Consider the following 20,953-nt stretch of genomic DNA (forward strand, 5'->3'; position numbering starts at 1 on the left):
CTACAATCTGCAAAGTCTCAGTGAGTGCATGTGTGCGTCTAGTTTTGTGCATCTTGAACTAAGAAAAAAAGGAATTATAAGCAAAGCTATAGAATTCTATAAAGGAAACTAGAGATCGTAATTACCACATAGTGGATAATGTTCAAAATTTCTAGGAGAAGCCAATACCAATACATTTGTTAATTATTTTTTACATGTTGTTTTGTCTTTCACACATTTTGTATGAACAAGTAAGTATAGTCACTGCCCTAGGGAAAAAGCCCAATAGTCTTAGCTTTCAATGAGTACTTGTCCAGGGTCAATAGTTCATTTATTTATTTTTCTCCATCTTTTATTTTTCCTGGAGGATTGCTTTTTTGCCAGATTTGACTAGCTGACTGTAGAAAATTGATCTAACAGGAGTTACAAACAGCTCTTGATCACAGTGAGCACTTGATTGTGAGCCTGCAGTGAAACATATGTACTCAACAGAGTAGCAGAGTTTTGACACCATACGATTTTTCTTCTTTAGTACTGTACAAGGATTAAGCAGCCACTCACATGGGATCCAAAGAATACAACAAAAGGATCAAATCAGCTTTTTCCTTACCCCTGGGGAACTTTGATTCAGCCAAAGTCAATTTTGAATTTGTGTATTTTTTAAATTATGTCCATGGTTAAACGAACGTGCCTGTCATCAGAATATGAAAAGCCAAGCCAGTCTTCCCATAATATGAAAAAGAAGGCCTGTAAAAGCAAGACTTGAGACCATCTAAGCCAAATTTTAAGTAGCATTTTAATTGTGCACTGGACTGGAGACCACTGAAAACCATGCATCATTTCCAGCGGGATACTACCTTCTCTTTGTTTTAACTTCTTACAAATCTTAAATTTTATTAAATATTGTTTAATTTAACGAAAATAAGGAACCAGGTATTTAACTTTACACTTTTGAGATTAGAGCATAATATCAATTCATTAAGCATTAACAAGAATGTACTTGGTCTTGCTCAAGGTAAATCCTTATGTCCCTACAAACAAGGTATGTTTAAAGACAACATGCCCTGGAATAAGAACATGAAAAGAAAGATTTCATGCTGTGTGATGAAGAATACATTAAAAAGGTGATGCTACAAAACCAAATTTAGAACTGGAAGCCAAAATGAAGAAACTAGAGAACAACTTAATGCATGGCTGTCCTGCAAACCATGTGCAACCAATGATGGGTTAAACTGCATCTTCCAGGCTCCTGCCCAAACTCCATTTCCCCATATCACTCACGCTAGAAAAACAGTCAGAGTCTTCAGGTTCCTCCTCCCTCCTCTGACTACTGCTTCCTGCCCCTCCCACAGGGGACAGGAAGAGGAGGGGAAGAGGAGTGCAGCAGCACAAGAAGCTGAGAGCGAGCCTGGAGGTGTAGAGCAAGCCTGGAGGCACATGGTCTAGGAGGGGATTGTGGTGCAGCAGTATGGCACCCATGTAGGCACACTGTATAAAAGGGTGGGGAGGGTCATGGGAACACTATGTAGTGACACTGAGGGTTGTAGGCACACAATGTACTGGTGGGGTGCTTGTGCATGATGCAGTGATGGGGGAAACTCACAGGCACAAAGTACATGGGGGGCGGTATCAGAGGCACACAGTGCAATGATGAGTAGGATGTCTGTGGGCTTGGCAACCCACAGGATGTGCAGTCCCCAGGAGTTTGGAAATTGCACAGCCTGATTTAATAAAACAGTCTTCAGGAGTTGCAGACTGGCTACTAGGTTCTGGGGGAAAAGAAAGAATTCTCAAAAGGTGGAGTAAGAGCTTCATGCATTTACAAAAGAAAAATGAACAAGCTTTAGTTCAAGCACCCCCAGCACCATTTTTAAACGCAGGGACACTGATACGTGAGACGTGTAGGCACTTTTAATTAAAAGTGCCGCACCCCCAGTCCCCAGAGTACGTGTAAAAGTGTCCATTGGCACAACATTTTCCCAACATCCACTTTCCTTGGAAATCCCTTTCCTTCTTTGGTCCACAACGGCTGAAGTTCAGATTCCAAAGCTCAGCTGTTCATCTTGATCCATGAGGAGTAAAAAGAGATTGGTGAGATTGGTGACAGACACCTATATTAAGCCATATGCAGTTAGAAGCTTAATGTTTTTAATATTTTAGCTATTGTTTGTATACTATTATATTTATAAAGACTATCCAAGGAATTAATAGTTTAAGATGGGGAGCTTTCTTCATAGTTTAAACGGATTAAGAAAGCAAACACATGTTCTCTTCAAAATCTTGGTAGCCCCTCAAAAACTTTTAAAAAAATCTCTAATATCTTCTTAGGTAAATAGTTACTTTTAACATCACCATAATAAGATAATGAACACTGATAAATGTCTGCCAAACAAGAAGTGTCACCAGTGTCTACAAAACACAGGAGAATAAAATAAGAGGCTCAGTATTTCTTGGTGTGTTTAATCCATTGAGTAGGGGTTGTAGTAATGAGTCTCTAAGGCCAGTGTTGCATCCTGAGAACTTCAGTATTTTGAGAACAGCTTAGTTTAAATGCTTATATGAGGATGTAGCAGAATGCTGGATCTCTTACAGTGACAAAGTGGGTGGGCAGATGTATCTCAACTGAGCATGCAATACAGCCTGCCTTTAGTCATTGTTTGAGGAATAGGTAAGTGCTCAACCGTAAAGAGGAAGGGCTGACTATGAAAAAAGATTTATAAAACAGCTGCCAGAGAACAGCAATGTTGGACTTTTTGTCTTTCCTCTTCATAGCTAAGAATAAAGAAAAGATTAGGAATAAAAAGATGACAGAAATAGAAGCAACTTGAAAAGAAGATGGTTCAGAGGTGACTGGATGTAAAAAGCTACAGAAATCTTATGGACGCTACTTATGTACAAAATATTGCCTGATAAACAACTGAAGTGAGACAAAACAGAGGAATAATCAGGAACCAGAATTCAGTGAAAATACAGATGATATACAGGGGAGTGTGAGAAGAAAGAATAATCTGCCAATACTAGAGACACTGCTTGAAAAACGCATAAACAAAAGGTAAAGTAATTGCATAACACTGTACCACCAGTGGTGCAATGGACTGTAAATCTTAAGGATGGATAAGACAAAATCCGTTTGGATCAAAATCATCATGAGGAAGGCTGGTAAAAAAAAGTTCTCCTGCAACAGTTCCAGAAGTCTACTGAAGATTCCAGGATTGTATTTCGATATGGAGAGAGATCTCTGTAATACGTTTAGAGAGGAAAATACTATCAGGAATTTTGCCATTATGGGAGAGCAACTTCCTAGGCATGAATTGGAGATTTTACTATTAAAGGCAGAGCCAAGTTATTCCTGGATGTGATAGCCAAAAATTTCTTCAACAAAGAGTAAGTGAATCAGCAAGAAGCAGTCCTATTTCAGACCTTGTTCTGGTAAGTAGGAGGGACATTATGGGGGGAGTTGATTTTAGAAAAATAACCTGGAATAAACTGGATTAATTATAATCTGGATTACAAATGGATTCAGTACAAATTAAACTAAAGAATAAATACAGCTGTAACTAAAGTTCTTGACTTCAAAAGAGCAAATTCTTAAAAATTAACAGAACTAGGTAGCAAAAATCAAATGGACTGAAGAGCTCAGGATTTTAAAAGTGAAGGAGGTTTGGAGTTATTTTAAGTGAATATAGAATTATCAATATTTCCCTCCAAAGAAAGGGAAGAGAAGCTTCGGCTAAAAGGTTAAAAGACTTTTAGATCAACAAAGCTAAAAAATCATCTAAAAAAGCATATTGACAGCAATCACGGAACCAGAAAAAGAATGTGAGAAAGGATTCAAAGAAAGTCTCACCTTAAAGTATAGTGACAGAGTAGATTGCCCAAAATCAAGCTGAACTAGCCCTTGCAAAAGAAATTAAAACAAACAGCAAAAGTTTCTTCAGCCATCTAAAACGAGAGAAGTGGGGCTGCTACTTGGGGACAACGGAGTCAAGATTAGAGATAATTTAAGTATAGTTCAAACAAAGGGAATGTTTTATATTAGATATCAATAAGGATGATGATGTAGAATATGAGTAGAAGGCAAGGTAGATTTGCATCTTATAGACCAGGGGTCAGCAACACTTGGCACATGTGCCGAGCACAGCACACGAGGCCGTTTTGCTCGGCACACCACCACCAGCCTGGGTTCTAGGCAGCTGCTGCCAGTCACAAAGCCCAGGCTGCTCCCAGCAGGCAGCTGGGCAGCTGCAAGCCCTGCTGCAAGCAGACCAGGCTCCACAGTTGGCAGCAGCTACCCAGAGCCTGGGCCAGTTGCAGCCAGGAGGCTGCAAACATCTGCTCCGGGCTCCAGCATTAGCTCCATACTTACGGGTGCACACATGCCTCAGAGCAGATGGTGGGGGAACGCCTTGAGGCTGCGCAACCCTGGCTTCTCCCCCACTGCTGGTACAGAGCTGATGACTGAGCTCAAGAGCTTGGTGCAGCTGTTTGTAGCCTAGCTGCAGCAGGCAGGCTGCAAACAAGTGCACCGGGCTCCGAAGTCCGGGCACCAGCTCCATGCTGGCAGCGACTGCACATGCACCTCAGAGCGGACAGCGGGAGGGCTGTGTTGCCTCAGGCCCTATCCCCACCATCTGCTCCAAGGCACATGTGCACCCGCCAGTATAAAGCTGATCCCAGAGCCCCAGCTAGCTGTTTGCAGCCTCCCAGCTACAGCCGACCCAGGCTCTGGTAGCTGCTGCCAACCATGGAGCCTGGTCTGCTTGCAGCATGGACTGCAGCTGAGCCTGACTGACTCTCACCCACTCTGAGCTCACCCCCAGCCCAGCCCCCCACCAGGACGAGGCTAGTGCCACCCCTTGCCAGAAGCAGCGCACCTTTTGTGGGCTTAGCTGTGCAGGGCGGGTGGGTGGTTAAGCTGATGGGCAGGCTCTGGGTTGGGGTTTCAGCCAGCTGTGCTGGAGCCTGGGGGCTGCTCCCCAGAGGAGAACAGAGGCTCTGGCAGGACCAGGGCATTGTTGGGTTGGACTCTGTCCAGTGGCCCAGGAGCCCAGCTCCATACACTGCCTGAACATCTGGTTCTGTGTTTGTCTGCCTCTGTCTGGTTCAGTGTGTCTGTGTGCACACACGTGTCTGGTTTCACAGTTGATATGGTCAGAAGGGACCTAAGAAGATGAACAAGTCCAACCCCCTACCATGGGCAGGAAAGAATGCTGGGATCAAATTAACCCAGCTAGGTGATTAGCTAGCCTCCTTCTGAAGACCCCCAGGGTAGGAGCAAGCACCACTTCCCTTGGAAGTTGGTTCCAGGTCCTAGCTGCCCTGACTGTGAAGTAGTGCCTCCTGATATCTAGCCTGAACCTACTCTCAGTCAACTTGTGGCCCTTATTCCTAGTTATTCTGGGTAGTGCTCGGGGGAACAGGGCCTCTCTCATTGCCCGCTGGTCCCCCCAGTAAGTTTATAGATGGCCATCAGATCCCCTCTCAGCCTTCTCTTGTGGAGGCTGAACAGGTTCAGGCCCCTTAGCCTCTCCTCATAGGGCCTGCCCTGCTGCCCCCTGACCATGCCAGTGGCCCTCCTCTGGACCCTCTCAATGCTGTCCACATCCCTCCTGAAGTGCAGTGCCCAGAACTGGACACAGTAGTCCAACTGCGGCCTGACTAATGTCACACAGAGGGGGAGAATCACCTTCTTGGACCTGCTCGTGATGCATCTGTGGATGTATGACAAGGTGCAGTTAGCTTTACTGACCGCGTCCTCACATTGGTGGCCCATGTTCATCTTGGAATCAATAACAACTCCAAGATCACTTTCTGCCTCTGTGCTGATGAGAAGGGAGTTCCCCAGCCTATAGGCATGCTGCTGGTTCTTTCTCCCTAGGTGCAGTACCTTGCACGTGTCAGTATTGAATCCCATCCTGTTCTCATCCGCCCACCCATGTAACCTGTCCAGATCTAGTTGTAGCCTGTCCCTCTCTTCTAGCATGCCCACCTCTCCCCACATCTTAGTGTCATCTGCAAATTTGAACAAAGTGCTTTTTCACTGCCTTGTCCAAGCTGCTGATAAAGATGGTGAATAGTACGGGCCCAAGGACGGAGCCCTAGGGGACCCCATTGCCCGCATCCCTCCAGTACGAAAATGACCCATCCACCACCACTCTGTAGGTGCAGCCCTCTAGCCAATTTACAACCCATCTGACTGTGTTAGCATCAATGCCACACTCACCTAGTTTTTTAATGAGAAAGGGGTGAGAGACGATGTCAAAGGCCTTCCTAAAGTCCAGAAAGACTACATCCACCGCAACACCTGTGGTTCTGGATGTGTGTGCACATGTGCCTGTTCTAGTGTGTTCTGGTTCTCTCTGTTTGTGCACATGGTTCTCTGTGCGTGCGAGTGCATGTCTGGTTCCCTCTCTGCTCTCCTTTTTCTTTCTCTCTCTCCTCTTTCTCTTATTTGTCTCTTCTCTCTCTCTCTCATTGCAACTTGCTCAACAAAAAAGGAATACACAACAAAGGCAACATTTATGGTTATTAAATATACTAATATGCAGTGCATCCTGCCATGTACTTCCCCCACCGCCCTCATTTTGTTTTTCTGGCATGCCGGCACCCCGGCACCTTCCAAGGTAGACATTGTGGTTTTTTCGGCACTCCAGTCGAAAAAGGTCGCCTACTCCATTATAGACTAAATCAGAGATGTGTAAGATAAGTGTTCATGAGCCTAAACTCAGTTTATCAGATTATGTCAAAGGATATGGGTAATGTGGCTAGATCCTGAATGGGTAATCAGAATGAAGGTTCAGATTTGGACATCAGAAGAGGTGAAAGTAAATTCAACAGAATAATGCAGGGGCTGGCAATCTGTGGCCCAGGGGGCCATTAGATCCAGACTACTTGGCTGGGGCTTCAGTGACACTTGGCATCAGGAGCATTGCCCATGCAGTAGGGAGCTCTCTCACCGGAGAGAAGCAGCAGCAGAGAGAACCAGTGGCAGCAACTGGATCCTAGCATTGGCCCACCCCATATCTAAGCTGGGTCATTTTGGTCTGCTGTTGGAAAAGGTTGTTGACTGCTGGTTTAACATGTTGAATTTGGGGGAATCTAATCATCTCCATCCCACAATACTAAAACCTTGGCCCATGAAATCACAACCTTGGAAGCAAATATTTTTTTAAAATCCACCACTTTCAGATTAATACTTATAACTGAAGAACAGTTCCCCACCCCTTGTTCTTTGTACTTTGGTTTCTTTTCAACACCCTTTTGATCATATTGTAAATTTCCTGACATAAGAACTTTGTCCTTACACTTTCCTGTAATCTCCCTGAATACAGGAGAAAAATATGTTACACAACACAACATTTATAATGTCGTTTCATACAGAAAGATATCAAGGCATGAACAAGATTCACTCCATTTTCCACTACAAGACAGCCACCATCAGAGAGGACCCCAAAGCTGTTTAACATCTGACACCAAAAAATACAGATGGGCTTATACAAGGTGAAAAAAGAATAGATATTTGGGCAAGATCTTGTTTCACTTATTAGACACATAAGTGCACTTAGGTATCTAATTGTGATCCTATTCCAACCTACTCAGGTCACGGAAGAAACACACTGATATGTCTATTTTTGTAATGCCATCATCTTAGCCTTAAGACTAAGTTACAAGATGCACCAAGGAAGAGGAGGAGAAGGATGGGTTAACTGTTTTTCAGGCACTCAACCCTGGTGATATAGGATTACACTAACAGGTGTCAGACCTGGAACTAAGTGCAAATTCTGAACAAGTTCTTCTACGATTCATTCTTTTACTGCTCCCAAATTCTAAAGCTTTCCTGCACTCTGGAGTGAGACCCAATGACATTTAAATATCTACAGCAACAGAACACTGTTCAATATCTATTTGAAACTAGTTCATGAAACCAGGCCATACATGCAACTTTAGACATAGTCAAAGTTAACTCGCTGCAGAAGGCAGAGTGTGGTAATCTATTTTAACAGCAAGCCAATACGATTAGTATTTTTTGCTCCAAAAATGAATGCCCAATTTTGTTCAGAACATAAAAACCAGCAATTGTTTAAAATCTGTGAGCAGGATATGAAAAAAAAATTGTTTTTACTAGGCAATTCTTGATATAAAACAGTAAGTGGCATGACTTGTAATAATGGATCCATGAGACGCCATTCAAATGGCAAATGGTAAATCAGCTTCAGTACTCTGTGTGTGGTCCTATACTACTGCATAGTATGTCAAGATTCAGTTTTTTGCAGAACTATGCAGCCTAAAATTGGAACAACAGAACATATAGCAGAATTGAGTCAGATGAAAGAGCTATATTAGGAAGACATGTACAAGGTGAGCTCACACTAATGATGTAAGTCAGAATTATATAGGATTACTTCCACAACCTGGAAAGCTTCATATAATATTTTAAAGGAAATATAACATGGTTAGTGAAAACACTAAAGAGCCTCTAATTCCTTTTGGGAAAAAAACAACTACTTAATTCAGAGGGGAAAAAGATCATATTGTCTATATTTTCCTTTTCTTACCCTCTTTGTTACAGATTTCACAAGCTTGGAGTGTATTATCTTCCTTGATTTAAGTGCCTTTTATATTAGAAAAACAGGGAAATGAAAAAAGAAAAGACTGAAGAAAATAAAATCTTACACTAATAGATTTTGAATATTTGGCAGAAGACACCAGAAGTGAAAAAGACATAAATGACGCTACTTTCCAGCACAATGTCCAAACTGCTACAGGCTCAAGTATGACAAGTTTGATATGAAAGGTTTTTTCCCCAAGTATATTTCATAATTTAGACACAGTGAGAAGTTTATAACTGCATAGATTTCCAGGATGCCAGACTAAGCAAGACAGAACAAGGTTTCACAAACCCTTCTTCTGCTGGTCCTTAGGTCCAATTTCTAGGCTACCATGTCCCATCAGATCAATGTAATGTCAGAGCATCCATCTATGCTTAACTAACATATAAAGAGTAAAATATCTGTATAACTCTGAAAATGTCTTTCTTCAAATATACTATTCCTCACTGTTGTAACCAAATGAGTAAGTTAAAAGCTTCTTTCATATCGGAAACAGTATTGCATAGTCAACATTTATTAATCTACATTTCATAGGTAGTACCCACCATAATTTGCATATAAGAGACTAGTTTCTCCCTCCAGCACAGGAAAGATGTAATAGAAGAGATTGTCTCCTTGTAAGGTCTTATAACATTGCCATACTTTAAAAAAAAACGTGTTTCATAGTACACTATGTTCTGTATTAACAAGTCAAAAACAGAATAGTTATTAACTTTGCAGTAACTATGACTCTTTGAAATTCAATAAGCACAAAGATTTTCCTCGATGAACACATGCACCAGAACCACCAATCTGAAGTCTTTGCAAATAGCAGCGTCAGTTGGGGCTGCATATCCATGCTGATATGGTTGGCCTCAAATGGCTCTCTTAGTTTCTCTGCCAAAATATAATCCCAATTTCTATATCATCAAAAAATCCTCACCTATCATATTTCCTGGACCATGACATCTACAATAACTCTTCAACTATACTAACGAACCACAGATCCACCTCTGCGATAAGCACTAAGAAAAAAAAATACACCTAGCTTAAGTGGTCACTAAAGATATTTTTTAAAGAATCATTTAAATTTAAAACCAATATTTTAAGAGCTGAAAGACCTTCATATAAGAAACAGAAATCTTTGAAACAATTTTCAAATCCCATTAAACCCTGCATATCTCAGAAAATGAACTGAATAAAGATTTAAAACTGTAACATTAGAGATGTTCTGAGAAAGATGATCTACAAAAGATAAAAGCAATTACAGCTGTGAAATATGTGTATTAGCAGAGTGCATATTCATGAGCTGAACAAGCTGCCAATGCTATCCTACAAGGGTGATGAGCCCATAAAAAGGTGACAGCAGCTGATACTTGATTCTAGGCAAGCCCCTTAAGCAGGCATGCTTTCCTTCTCCTATAAAACTCTGGAATAAGATGGGTTTAAACTCCTCTGAGCTGACAGCAAGCAGCAACACTTCCTTTCTGCTTTCAGCTCAGCTCAGCTTGTTCACTTCATCTCTACTTGCAAAGAAACAGCAAAAAAAAATCAGGCAACAAGAACAAAGCTGTAGCATCCTTCCAACTCAATGCTACCTGTGCAAAAGGGGACTGCCACTGAAATTGCACAATCATTTATGAAAAAGGATTTGCAAAGTATTGCCAAAGGATCAGATTTAAATTTTTCTTGAAACGATTTTGACGAGATACTGAAATGCTGTTATAATTTAAGGTATTAACAGTTTCTTCTGTTAAACAATGAAGTATTTAGAATGTGTGGGCTCCTACAGAGTAATTGAGTTTGCAGGAGCGCAGAAATTGATGCGCTATGGTAGCCTTCCGCATTGTGTGTATCAGCATCCCCGTGCATCCTCACGTTGAAAAAGCAGGGTGCTTTGAAATGAAACATGTTCAATTCGCTTTAGCTCAAAAAGCCCCACCACCATTTTTTCAGCATGGAGACACCGATGCATGTGATGCTCAGGCATTTTTAATTAGCACAGCTCGCTTATTAAAGCGCCTAACACCGTGTCCCAGAACGCATGTAAAAATGCCCTGTGTACCTAGACAGAAGACATAAGCAAACCTTGATAAATAGAAGGGAAGAATAAATATTAAATTCAATTAAATGTTTTAAATTTGCCTGTTCCTAGATTGTTCCTTGATGGCTTTTTTAAAGTAATCAAGTTAAATCTTTGCTTTGGTTTCAAGGGCCCCGTTTAAGATGACTTTGGTTCATTTATAAACTGCTTTAGTCATCTCTGGCTATGGACAAATGTTCCTTTAAACCACTTTTTAAAAAACTGAGCAGAAAGCTGCTGCTTGGGGTGTGTTAACTTTTATAATGTAACACTTCAGCAAGCTCCCATGGCAATACAAGTTAGCTAAATTGCTGTAATTTTAACCCTGAGTGAAACAAGGTTAAAACTGCAATGAGTTTGCTATACACTGCACTGTCAGCAACACTTTACACTATAATACTAAGCCAGCTCATTAGCACAATTCTGCCTGAGGGAATGTAGTCCCCTCTAGATTCACCAGAAAAATGTATTTTGGAGAAGTAGCATCTACATATTGAGCTAGCGCAATCCTGTCTGCTTTTTGATTTAATAACAGTTATAGATCATGCTGAAGGTGTTATAGCTACAAGCATGCTCCCAAAGCTTACATGTATTATTTGGCAAATTCAAGTAAATTCACCAACTGTTTTAAAGACATCAGTGAAATTGGATAGATTCTGGCCATTTTGCATCAGGTACCCAAAAAGATGAGGTCAAATGTTTACCTTTTCCTCCAATTCCTTCTTCACAAGCTCATATTTTCGCCTAAGTTTTATATTTTCCTCTTCATTCTGGGTTAACTCTTCTGTCAGTTTATCACACTCCATTTTCATTTTCTCTAGCTGTCGACGCTGAGCCTTTACTACATTTTTTTCATCGAGAAGTTCTTTCTGAAAGCAGAGGGTTCTGGTCAATAATGAAGTCATTTTAAAATGTTCTCAGGTTCCATAGTCCCAGATCTATGCACAAAGATCGGGGGAAAGATACCCATATTTAATTGGTATGATTTTCTACAGCTTTATGCAGACTGAGTTTCTAAGAATACATATCTGCACATATAAAAATGCATAAATATCTTAATTCCATGCTTACTTATATGTATGTACGTAAGTTATAAATACACACACATATACATACATACATATACACGCATAGACACATAGACACACTCACACACACACACACCAGAAACTGAACCACTAAGTAATTTGCATGTAGTCATAATGAAATGACACTGCTTTGATTTTATTACTGGCAGCATAATAGTTAAAGCAAATTTTTTTGCACTGGAAATAGAACTGTCATGCAGCTTATCTACCAGTAGGAGCATAGCAGGAAAACCAGATAAATCAGCTAAAAGAGAGTGCTGATGCCTACAGTGCATAATTCTGTAATGTCCTGCAGGATAGCCACGCTGGATTTTGAAAGTGCTAAAAGGACAACTTCTTGATCCTGCAGTGAAATTCTGCTGTACTCAAACTGATTAGCACTGTTCGTAAAGTTCAATGCTTAAATAAATTAACATTCCACCACTGAAATTCAAAGGAAGACAAAACACCTAAAAATATAATTTCATTTACCAAGAACTGCAACACAGACAATAATAATAATCCTACACTGACAGGGAGATGGTCTGGATGATTTATTTGCAGGGCAAGGCAGTTTGGAGTGCCATGAGCAGCTGGGGAGCGAGGAGCTCCATGCACCCGATGCTGCTTCTACAGGCACTCCTCATAAGTGCCTGGGACATGCAACTGGGCTCCCAGTTGCATGCCCAATTTTGAAAGGTGTGGGATGCTGTGATCCTGACATCAGGGAAAAGGTGTCTGATGTCAGGCTCACAGTGCCCCTGATCTACCACCAGGAATTGAGCACAGGAGAGGGGGACACTGGATGGGACCCAGTGTCACCCCCAATCAGATCAGGTTGGGGACAGCTGTGTTCTGGACACCAGGATTTCACCATGCCCAATCCTGATGCTCACCTGAGCAGTGGGCTCCAGCAGGGCAGCTCTGCCACACATTCAATTTAAGGCATGATACAAATCAGTGACAAAGATGTTGTGCATGTTATGTGCAACACCTATGTAGCTCGTTTGCTATATTATCACACCATACATTGGCTTAACATGTAGCATATTACAATTTATGGCATGATTAATGGCTTAATTGTACCAGGCTGGGGATTATTCAGAGAAGTTAGATGCTTTCAAGTCAGCAGGGCCAGACAAGATGTACCCAAGGGTACTGAAGGAATTGGCTGAGTCAATTTCAGAGCCATTAACTATCCTTTTTCAGAACTCATGGAGGTCAAGCAAGGTCCCAGATGACTGGAAAAGGGCAAATATAGTACCCATCTTTAAGAAAGGAAAGAAGAAAGATCTGGGGAATTACAGGCCAGTCAGCTTGACCTCTATACCCAGAAAGATCATGGAGCAGGTCCTCAAGGAATTCACTGTGAAACACCTAGAGAAGGACAAGGAGATCAGAAAAAGTGAGCATAGATTCATCAAGAGCAAGTCATGCCTAATTAACCTTATTTCCTTTTATGATACAGTAACAGGCTCTAGGAATGAAGGAAGAGCAGTTTACATGGTATATACCTTGACTTTAGCAGGCTTTTGACTCAGTTTCTCATGATATCCTCATTAACAAGATAAGGAAACAGGGTAGATGGAAAGTACTGTAATGTGGACACACAATTGGTTGGATCATTGTACTCAGTGAATGGCTCAATGTCTATTTGGAAGTACAGATCAAGTGGGGTTCCCCAGGGGTCTGTCTGGGATCTGGTACTGTTCAACACCTTCATTGATGATTTAGATGATGGGATTCAATACACACTGTGGTTGACAAGTTGGGAGGAATTGCAGATACTCTGGAGGGCAGGGCTAGGATCCTGAATGACCTGGATAAACTGTAGAAATGGTCTGCAAATCAACCAAATCAGATTCATCAAAGACAACTGCAAAGTACTGCACTTGGGACAGACTAACTGCATGCACATATACAGACAAGGGGATGACTGGCTTGGTTGCAGTACTGTGGAGAGGGACCTGGGAATTACAGTGAACCATAAGCTGAATATGAGGCAAGAGTGCAAAAAAGCCAACAGCATTCAGGGTTGTATTAACAGAAGTACCACTTGCAGATCAAAGAAAGTGATTCTTCTGCTCTATTTGGAAGTGGTGAGGCCCCACCTAGAGCACTGTGTCCAGTTTTGCACCCTACACTTCAAGAAAGATGCGGACAGTTTAGAAAAATTCAGTGCAGAGAAGAAAAAATGATTTGCCTGAGAGGCAAAGTTTATGAGGGAAGGCTGAAAGAACTCAGATTAGTTAGTTTTAGAAAGAAAAGACTGAGGAAGGATTTGATAACAGTCTTCAAATACCTGAAGGGTATTACACAGAGGATGGAGATGGACTTCTCTGTGGCTGTAGGGTACAGGACTAGAAGCAAGGGCCTCAAGGTGCTGGAAGGGAAATTTAAGATGGAGATTAGGAGAAATTTTCTGATTTTGAGATTGGTCAGGTATTAGAACAGGCTACCTAGAGAAGTTGTGGAAGCTCCATCCTTGAATATTGTCAAAAGTAGTTTGGACAGATACTTGGTTGGGATGGTTTAGTCAGGGATGATCCTGCCTTGAGCAGGGGTTGGGATTAAATGACCTTGTGAGGGCCCTTCCAGTCCTACCTTCCTATGATCCTATGAATATAACATTTGCCAGGGTCCACAGACTTATATTCATATGAATATATTCATATTCATTTATTCTTATGAATTTATAACCCAGAAAACACATTACTAGCTCTTTTGCTGTGACAGTCCATACAAAACTTTGACCACCATTACATTACCAGAGGGCAGGACATAGTGGCACATTATACACATTAGTCTAAGTACTCCTCTGCCCTGCCTTCTCGCTGTAACTTTAGACTAATATGGCTAACTACCTCTCTCTAGTCATTATGTTGTTATACATGTTACATATCATAAAAACATTACTAGAAACCTTAAAAATTAACCCCCTTGCACTATACTATGTAGTGTTAGCATGCTATCATTAGAGGTGCACCAATACATCAGCCTGATAGGAGATTGATACCGATATAAAGAAAATGGCTGCATCAGAAATTGGCCCAATGGGGCCGATAATTTGGCAGATAAATGCCAGGAAGTGCGTGCAGTTGCAGGGCAGCACTTGGGCAATGAGGAGCACAGCCTGGCAGCATGGAGAGCTGCCTCCAGTTGATAAGTCTACAGTGGTGGAAGGAGAGGGAGGGAGGGAAGGGGTGTGGTGGGGGTGGGCAGATCAGCACCCCCTGCAGTGAGGGAGGGGGCTGGGGCAGGCACTGCCCAGCCAGGGCAGGATGTGGGATGAAGGAGCAGCTTGTCAGGGGCAGCAACGCTGCCGCTTACACATCAGGGGAGGGGGGCCGGTCTTTGCCCCCCGAATCTGCGTGGGGCAAGTGGGCAGGCTGCAGCTGCAGACTGGAGCCAGGTTCTTTTTGCTGGGGCTAGGCTTGGAGCAGGGGCTATGAAGGGGGCTGCAGCCACCTCAAATTTTACCATAGCTCCCTCCCAGTGCCGTCCCTGCCTGCCTGCCCAGCACAGCCCTGGTTCCTCCTGGCTTAACCTCCACCTCCCCTGATGTGTGGCTGGAACAGAGGTGTGGCTTGTTGTGGAGGCAGCTCCCTCCCAGCACCACTGCACACCCAGCACAGCCCCGGCTCTTCCTGGCTGTTGGGAGAGGTGGGGGTTGAGTTGGGAAGAGCTAAGCTGTGCCAACATGCGGTGGGGTTGGGAGGAAGCAACAGCAAAATTTGAGGTGGCTGCATCCCCCTCTGTAGTCCCTGTCCAAGCTCAGTGCCTGGCCAAAGCCTGGCTCCAGCCCGAACTGCAGCCCACCTGCTCACCTTGCACAGATCCAGGGGGGGCACATGTCCCTCCCCCCCAGGGTGCAAGCAGCAGCAGGAGGCACCCCCCCCAACCAATGAGCTGCACCTCTGTCCTGCACCCCACCCGGGCAGTGCCTGCCCCTGCCCCCTCCCTCACCATGGTGGGCATTGATCTGCCCCACTCCCCTTTCACCACAACAGACTTACCAGCTGGAGGCAGCTCTCCACGCTATACTGGAAATCGGATTAGTATCAGCCGATACGTCTCCTTAAAAATCGGATATCAGTATCAGCCCCAAAAATCTCTATCAGCGCACCCCTAACTATCACCATTTTAAATCATCTCCTTATTAGCAGTTATCCACCAATTTTAAAAGTTTTATACGGTTACCTATAATGATATACGAGAGCCTTCCCTGAAAACCAGTGCAAATATAATTGTCAACTTAACCTCAATATGGCAAATACTAACTATTCTGTTCAAAATATTATCAACACAAAATTAAAAAAACAAACAAGCAAAAAAACAGAAAAACATCTGTTTCTATCTAATCCAAATGAGTGCAGCAAAAGTTGCACATCAGGCATGAAGGAAACAGAAAGGTGGTGGGTGTGGGGGGTGTAAGCAGCTAATTTGTATGAGTTAGAGCAGGCAAAATTCTAGATTGGAAAGGATATCCGAGGATATTACTAGGGATTCACTGGCTCTTTAAAGGTTGGACTAACAGAATATTGACTTAAGCAAACTTTAAAAACAAGTAAACAAAAGAAACATGCATAAGAAAAGACTCAATTTAATCCTAAAACATCGCATCACAGACAAGCTCCTTGACCAGGAAAACTTATAATGTACCAACTATTTTCTGCCAAGGCTTACATTGCTATGTAATTAATTATTAAAAAAATACAAAATAAATTAATCCTATATTACTTTATCCACTATATCAAAATTACAACAATAAAAGGGTATTTAGTGACTTATCACACTGATCCATCCAAAATATTTAAATTTAATAAAGCAGCTCAGGGTCTATTTCAGTTTAATGACTTACATTTCAGATTAGTTTAATGCCATGTAAAACACCTTTGTTTTCTTCTTTCTGAGTCATATCACCTAGAGTCAGCAGTGAATGATTTAAACTAAAAATTTTAACTTGTTTCTAAATAAATTTCATGGCACAATCATTGTTTTTCTAGAAATGATATAAAAATTGTAAATTCTGGAAACTCTTTAAAATGAAAGAGCTCATTAAAACTAACCTTTTCAAATTTGACATGATACTCTGATTCGTGTTCTTAAACTATTCCCAGAGTACCCATGATGCTATTTCAGCTATTGTGCAATATAAACATTTCCAGTAATACAGCATCCCTGGGACGTGACAGTCCATGGTATAGCAGAGATAACAATTATTAAGGCAACAGTCAGAGAGGAAAGCACTAAAAAGTTTTATCATTCAAATGCTTTAACACATCCTACAATATCATCTACCAAAGTCGTTTTTTGAACTAGTGAGGGTTTTTGACTTAAAGCTATTATAGCCAGTCAGTTCTACCCTGAGGTTTCAATGTTTGTGATGACCTACAACAGGTCACGTTTCAGTTGTGTCATTTATTACTGCATCTACCTTTATCTGAGCTCCAGGTTGTTTTTAAAAGGTTTCAGTGACTCTGAAATAGCAGTCCCTGATTTACTGTAATTCAATTCAACAAGACCAAGCAGGCATGAACCCCTTTATTGTTAGTTTTATCTTTTCTGCCGGATTCAGAAATCCATTTATATGTAAACATGCATGCTTTGTTAGCTTCATCATCCAGCAGGGAAAAAAAATTGACATCAGAATTATTCAGCCCAGATACCTTCAGCATCCTTATTTGGGTCTCTCCCTCAGTCTTTTCTTGCCTAAAAAGCTTCATCAGCTCTTGAACATTTCTCTCATGCTTTGTTTTCACATTCTGCAGCTCTGACCTAGTATCTTCCAGCTCCTGTTGATGAACCTCTCTCTCCATCTTTAGCTGCCTACAAGTTGTGGTCATGTCTTCCTGCTTAGATTCGTGCTGTTTCTGGAGGTCTGAGAGGCTTTTGCACAACGCTTTCTTGGCTTTCTCTTCCTCTGTTACTCTGTTTGTTAACTCTGCCCGAATGGCACTTAAGTTTTTGATATCTGCTTGCATCTCTATGAGTCTTTCCTGGTCCTTTTCATGAATCATGTTAGTGGTTGCTAGTTCTTTCTCTAACTGGTCTTTTTCAATTTTCATCTGGTTTTGTACCAAGATCTGCTTCTGCAGCTTACTCTCCAGCTTGTTTGCAGTATCTTGGACTTCTCTTATCTCTTGCTCCAGAGCTATCTGCTGAGACTTCATTTCACTGAGCTTCACCTCTTTACAATGGAGCTCCTCTTCTTGCTGGGCCGTCTTGGTAAGGACATCTTCCAGCTCTTTCCGAAGATTTTCTATTTGCTGTACAGCAGACAGAAGCTGACCCTTTAAGTCATCCTTTTCTTTAAGAACCTAAATAATAAAGAGGAAAAAAAATGAATCTAAAAAATCATCAGATAAATATCTAGTGCAAATTACACTGTCTGGAAGCAAGAAATCATCTCTACTCCATACAAAGTAAAAGAGAGTTACAAATTATGGCACTGATTCAACGATGGTATTTAAAGCTTGAAGTTAGATATGGGCTTAAGTATCTAATTAAAAAGATCCAATATTTGTCAGTGGTCCATTCCTCCAATTCTTTTAGTGAACTGAGAAATACTCTTTTCTACCAGATGTCAGTATGAAGGAAAGGGGGACAATAGACCAATAAAGCAGAAAAGAAAGCTATCAATTGGTTGAATTTGCCTCTTACCTATAACTTAATTTTCTTAGATTTGTTTCGATATGTAAGCACTTACCCTAAGCCAGGGGTGACCAAGATCTGACTTGCAGAGTCATCTTATCCGGTCTGAGAGCTCCCCACAAATCTGGAAATTTGGTGGCATGGCAAGCAGTAGCAACATTAATTGTTGTGGCTCCCAGAGCCACACAGGTCAGAACCAGAGCACAGAGCTGCATCATCTGGCTCACAGGGCTGCCTTTAAGGTCAGAAATTTGATGGTAGTAGGAGTGGCAGCTACTGCTATTCCAGGATCTGCAGGAATTAATACTGCCATTACCAAATTCCAGCCTCACAGGCCAAAGAACACAGCTCCATGCTCTGGAACAACTCTGTGGACTGACTCCACATTGGATCCAGCTGATAGGCCTGGATGAGTCAGACGCCACTGCCCTAACCTATTTTTTCCATTGGCTGACAGCAGAGCTTTGTCAAGAAGAAGGAGCTGATCTTCTAAAGCCAGGGAAACAATGTTTACCTATAAAAATAAAATCAGCTGTAAGTTTTAAAATAGAAAGTTAAGATGTTTCCTGAAATGCTACTGTTAAGCCTGGTGAAGACATTTAGGGAAGTCTGTAACAAATGAGATGAAGGTATGCTTTAAGTGTAAATTTTAATGTAAATTTAAATATGGAGTTGCTAGCACAAAGGTGTACATCTCTCACCTTTATTATTTTGTTTTTCTCCAGGGGACTAGTGAACATATGGGCTAAGAAACTTTAGCCAGTGCCATAAATAAGGGAATACTTTACAAGCAAGTAAATATTGACCCAAATATTTTGGTTTACTATGGCAGTATCTGACCACCCCTGCTTCCTGCCCCTTTTCTACACACAGTTGTTTCAGGACATGATTTAAAAAATGTCCCTCTCCAAAGTGTAATGGAACATACTGTACACATTCATTTCAGACCAGGAATAATACTTGAAAGTGATCAGTTAAAGACAGTGAAGAACTTACTGGAAACTAGCCAACTAGCCTAATCTGTATTATTCTGATTGTAAATCTACCTTCTTTTCTATGAACAAAGCATAAAAATTGTACTCAACTTACATGCTGGTCAACCATATTCAGGCCCCTTCCCTATAATACTGACTTTTATACTCCCAGGATATTTGTGCATGCAATAAAAATACTAACTCAAGATTTGTTTTTTCAGTACTATTTTTATTTTAGGCTTTTTAGTGCATTTAACCCTTTGAGTCCTTTTCCTGATTATTTGATTCTCTTGTAGGATATTTTAAGGGCAATAGCAATTCAAGGTCTTTATCTGTTGTTACCTATTTATAACCAGGAAGAAAGCTTTATTTCCCCTAAATAATGGGGGTGGTCTACCTGCATGGTCATTATAAGGGGGAAAATATGCTATATTATGCACATACCTGCATTTTAAAACTCCAAAAAAGATTTTAGGGAGATTAGTATAATGCTAAACCTTATCAATTGGTTCCAAGAAGGCTACAAAAGTGGAAATATGGGCTTCTGGAATATAACTGAAATCTATTTTATTTATATACACAACTTTTTCAATACAGTTAAGGTTAGAAGCTTTAAAAAAACAAAACAAAACAAAAAACCTTACAAGAATTTTGGTAATACTAACCAAGAAAATTTGGTGTTAAAAATTTGGAAAATTTTATGTTTTGAGAATATAGATCTAAAAATACAGAGTAACAAAACACTAACAATTTAAACTGGGATTGTATTTAGCCTTTCAAAATTACATGACAGTTGGAATATATTGTTTAAATCCTGTGGAATGACCTTCACAGAAGGTTAGCTGTGAAATAAGCAGGGGTAATCAATAAGCAGTCACTGAGCAAGCAGCAGCAGCACCTCCAGGATGTGGTGATGACAGGGATCCTGGTTTTCCCTGATAAAAACATTTCAAGTTCTTTGATAAAAACCCCAGAATCAATAATTAAAATGAAAGGCCTACCCATGCCCCAATCATTTGGAAGCCTACCCATGCCTCAATCACTATAATAAAATACATTCTAAGTACCTATACACTTTGCTATTTGATTCTGAGTTTTTTATCATGGAATATCAGAGCGCCCCCCCAATTTGCCCCCTTAGCTCAGGTCCAGGTCCAGGCACCTCACTGCCAAACCAGCCCTGTCAGTGTCCCTCACCCCCCACACATACCCCTAGCCTGCTGGTGCCCCTCACTCTCTCCCCCAACAACCCCACTGGTGCCCCTCACTCCCCTCTCACTGCCTCCCCAGCGCTGCTAGTGCCCCTCACCTCCCACCCATAGTCCACTGCCACCCCAGCCCAGCCAGTGGGGGCTCCCAGCTGTCAGGACCCAGATTCGCAGCTACTTGCCGCCACAGCAGTGCCCAAACCCTGGCTGTCCCCCACAGGAGGTGGCAGCTGCTGCAGCAGAGTGTGGATCCCAGCTCTCCACCCCGTTGCCCACTTGCTATGGACTTGGGCCGAGTGTGGGGCCGGCTCCCCAGCACTGCACACACCCTGGGGAAGCAGGAGAGACCTATGCCACCCCAGACCTGTTAACAGGGAGGGGGCAGGGGCATCCCTGAGGG

At 41.8% G+C, this 20,953-nt stretch overlaps 1 protein-coding gene across 2 annotated transcripts in view; it reads right to left on the reverse strand.

The window, feature by feature from the left end:
* The window catches only part of CEP128 (centrosomal protein 128), a 382,053-nt gene that overhangs the window by 214,220 nt on the left and 146,880 nt on the right, over nucleotides 1-20,953 (reverse strand). For both annotated transcript variants that reach the window (XM_090033819.1, XM_090033818.1), the window contains 2 exons: nucleotides 17,387-18,037; nucleotides 11,355-11,519 (listed from right to left, as the gene is read on the reverse strand). In XM_090033819.1, the coding sequence (XP_089889945.1) occupies nucleotides 11,355-11,519; nucleotides 17,387-18,037 (816 nt within the window). The remainder of the gene's footprint in view (nucleotides 1-11,354; nucleotides 11,520-17,386; nucleotides 18,038-20,953) is intronic.

This window comes from Crocodylus siamensis, chromosome 2, assembly GCF_052110815.1.
Source record: "Crocodylus siamensis isolate JL-2025a chromosome 2, ASM5211081v1, whole genome shotgun sequence".
In the NCBI taxonomy this organism is placed as follows: domain Eukaryota; kingdom Metazoa; phylum Chordata; order Crocodylia; family Crocodylidae; genus Crocodylus; species Crocodylus siamensis.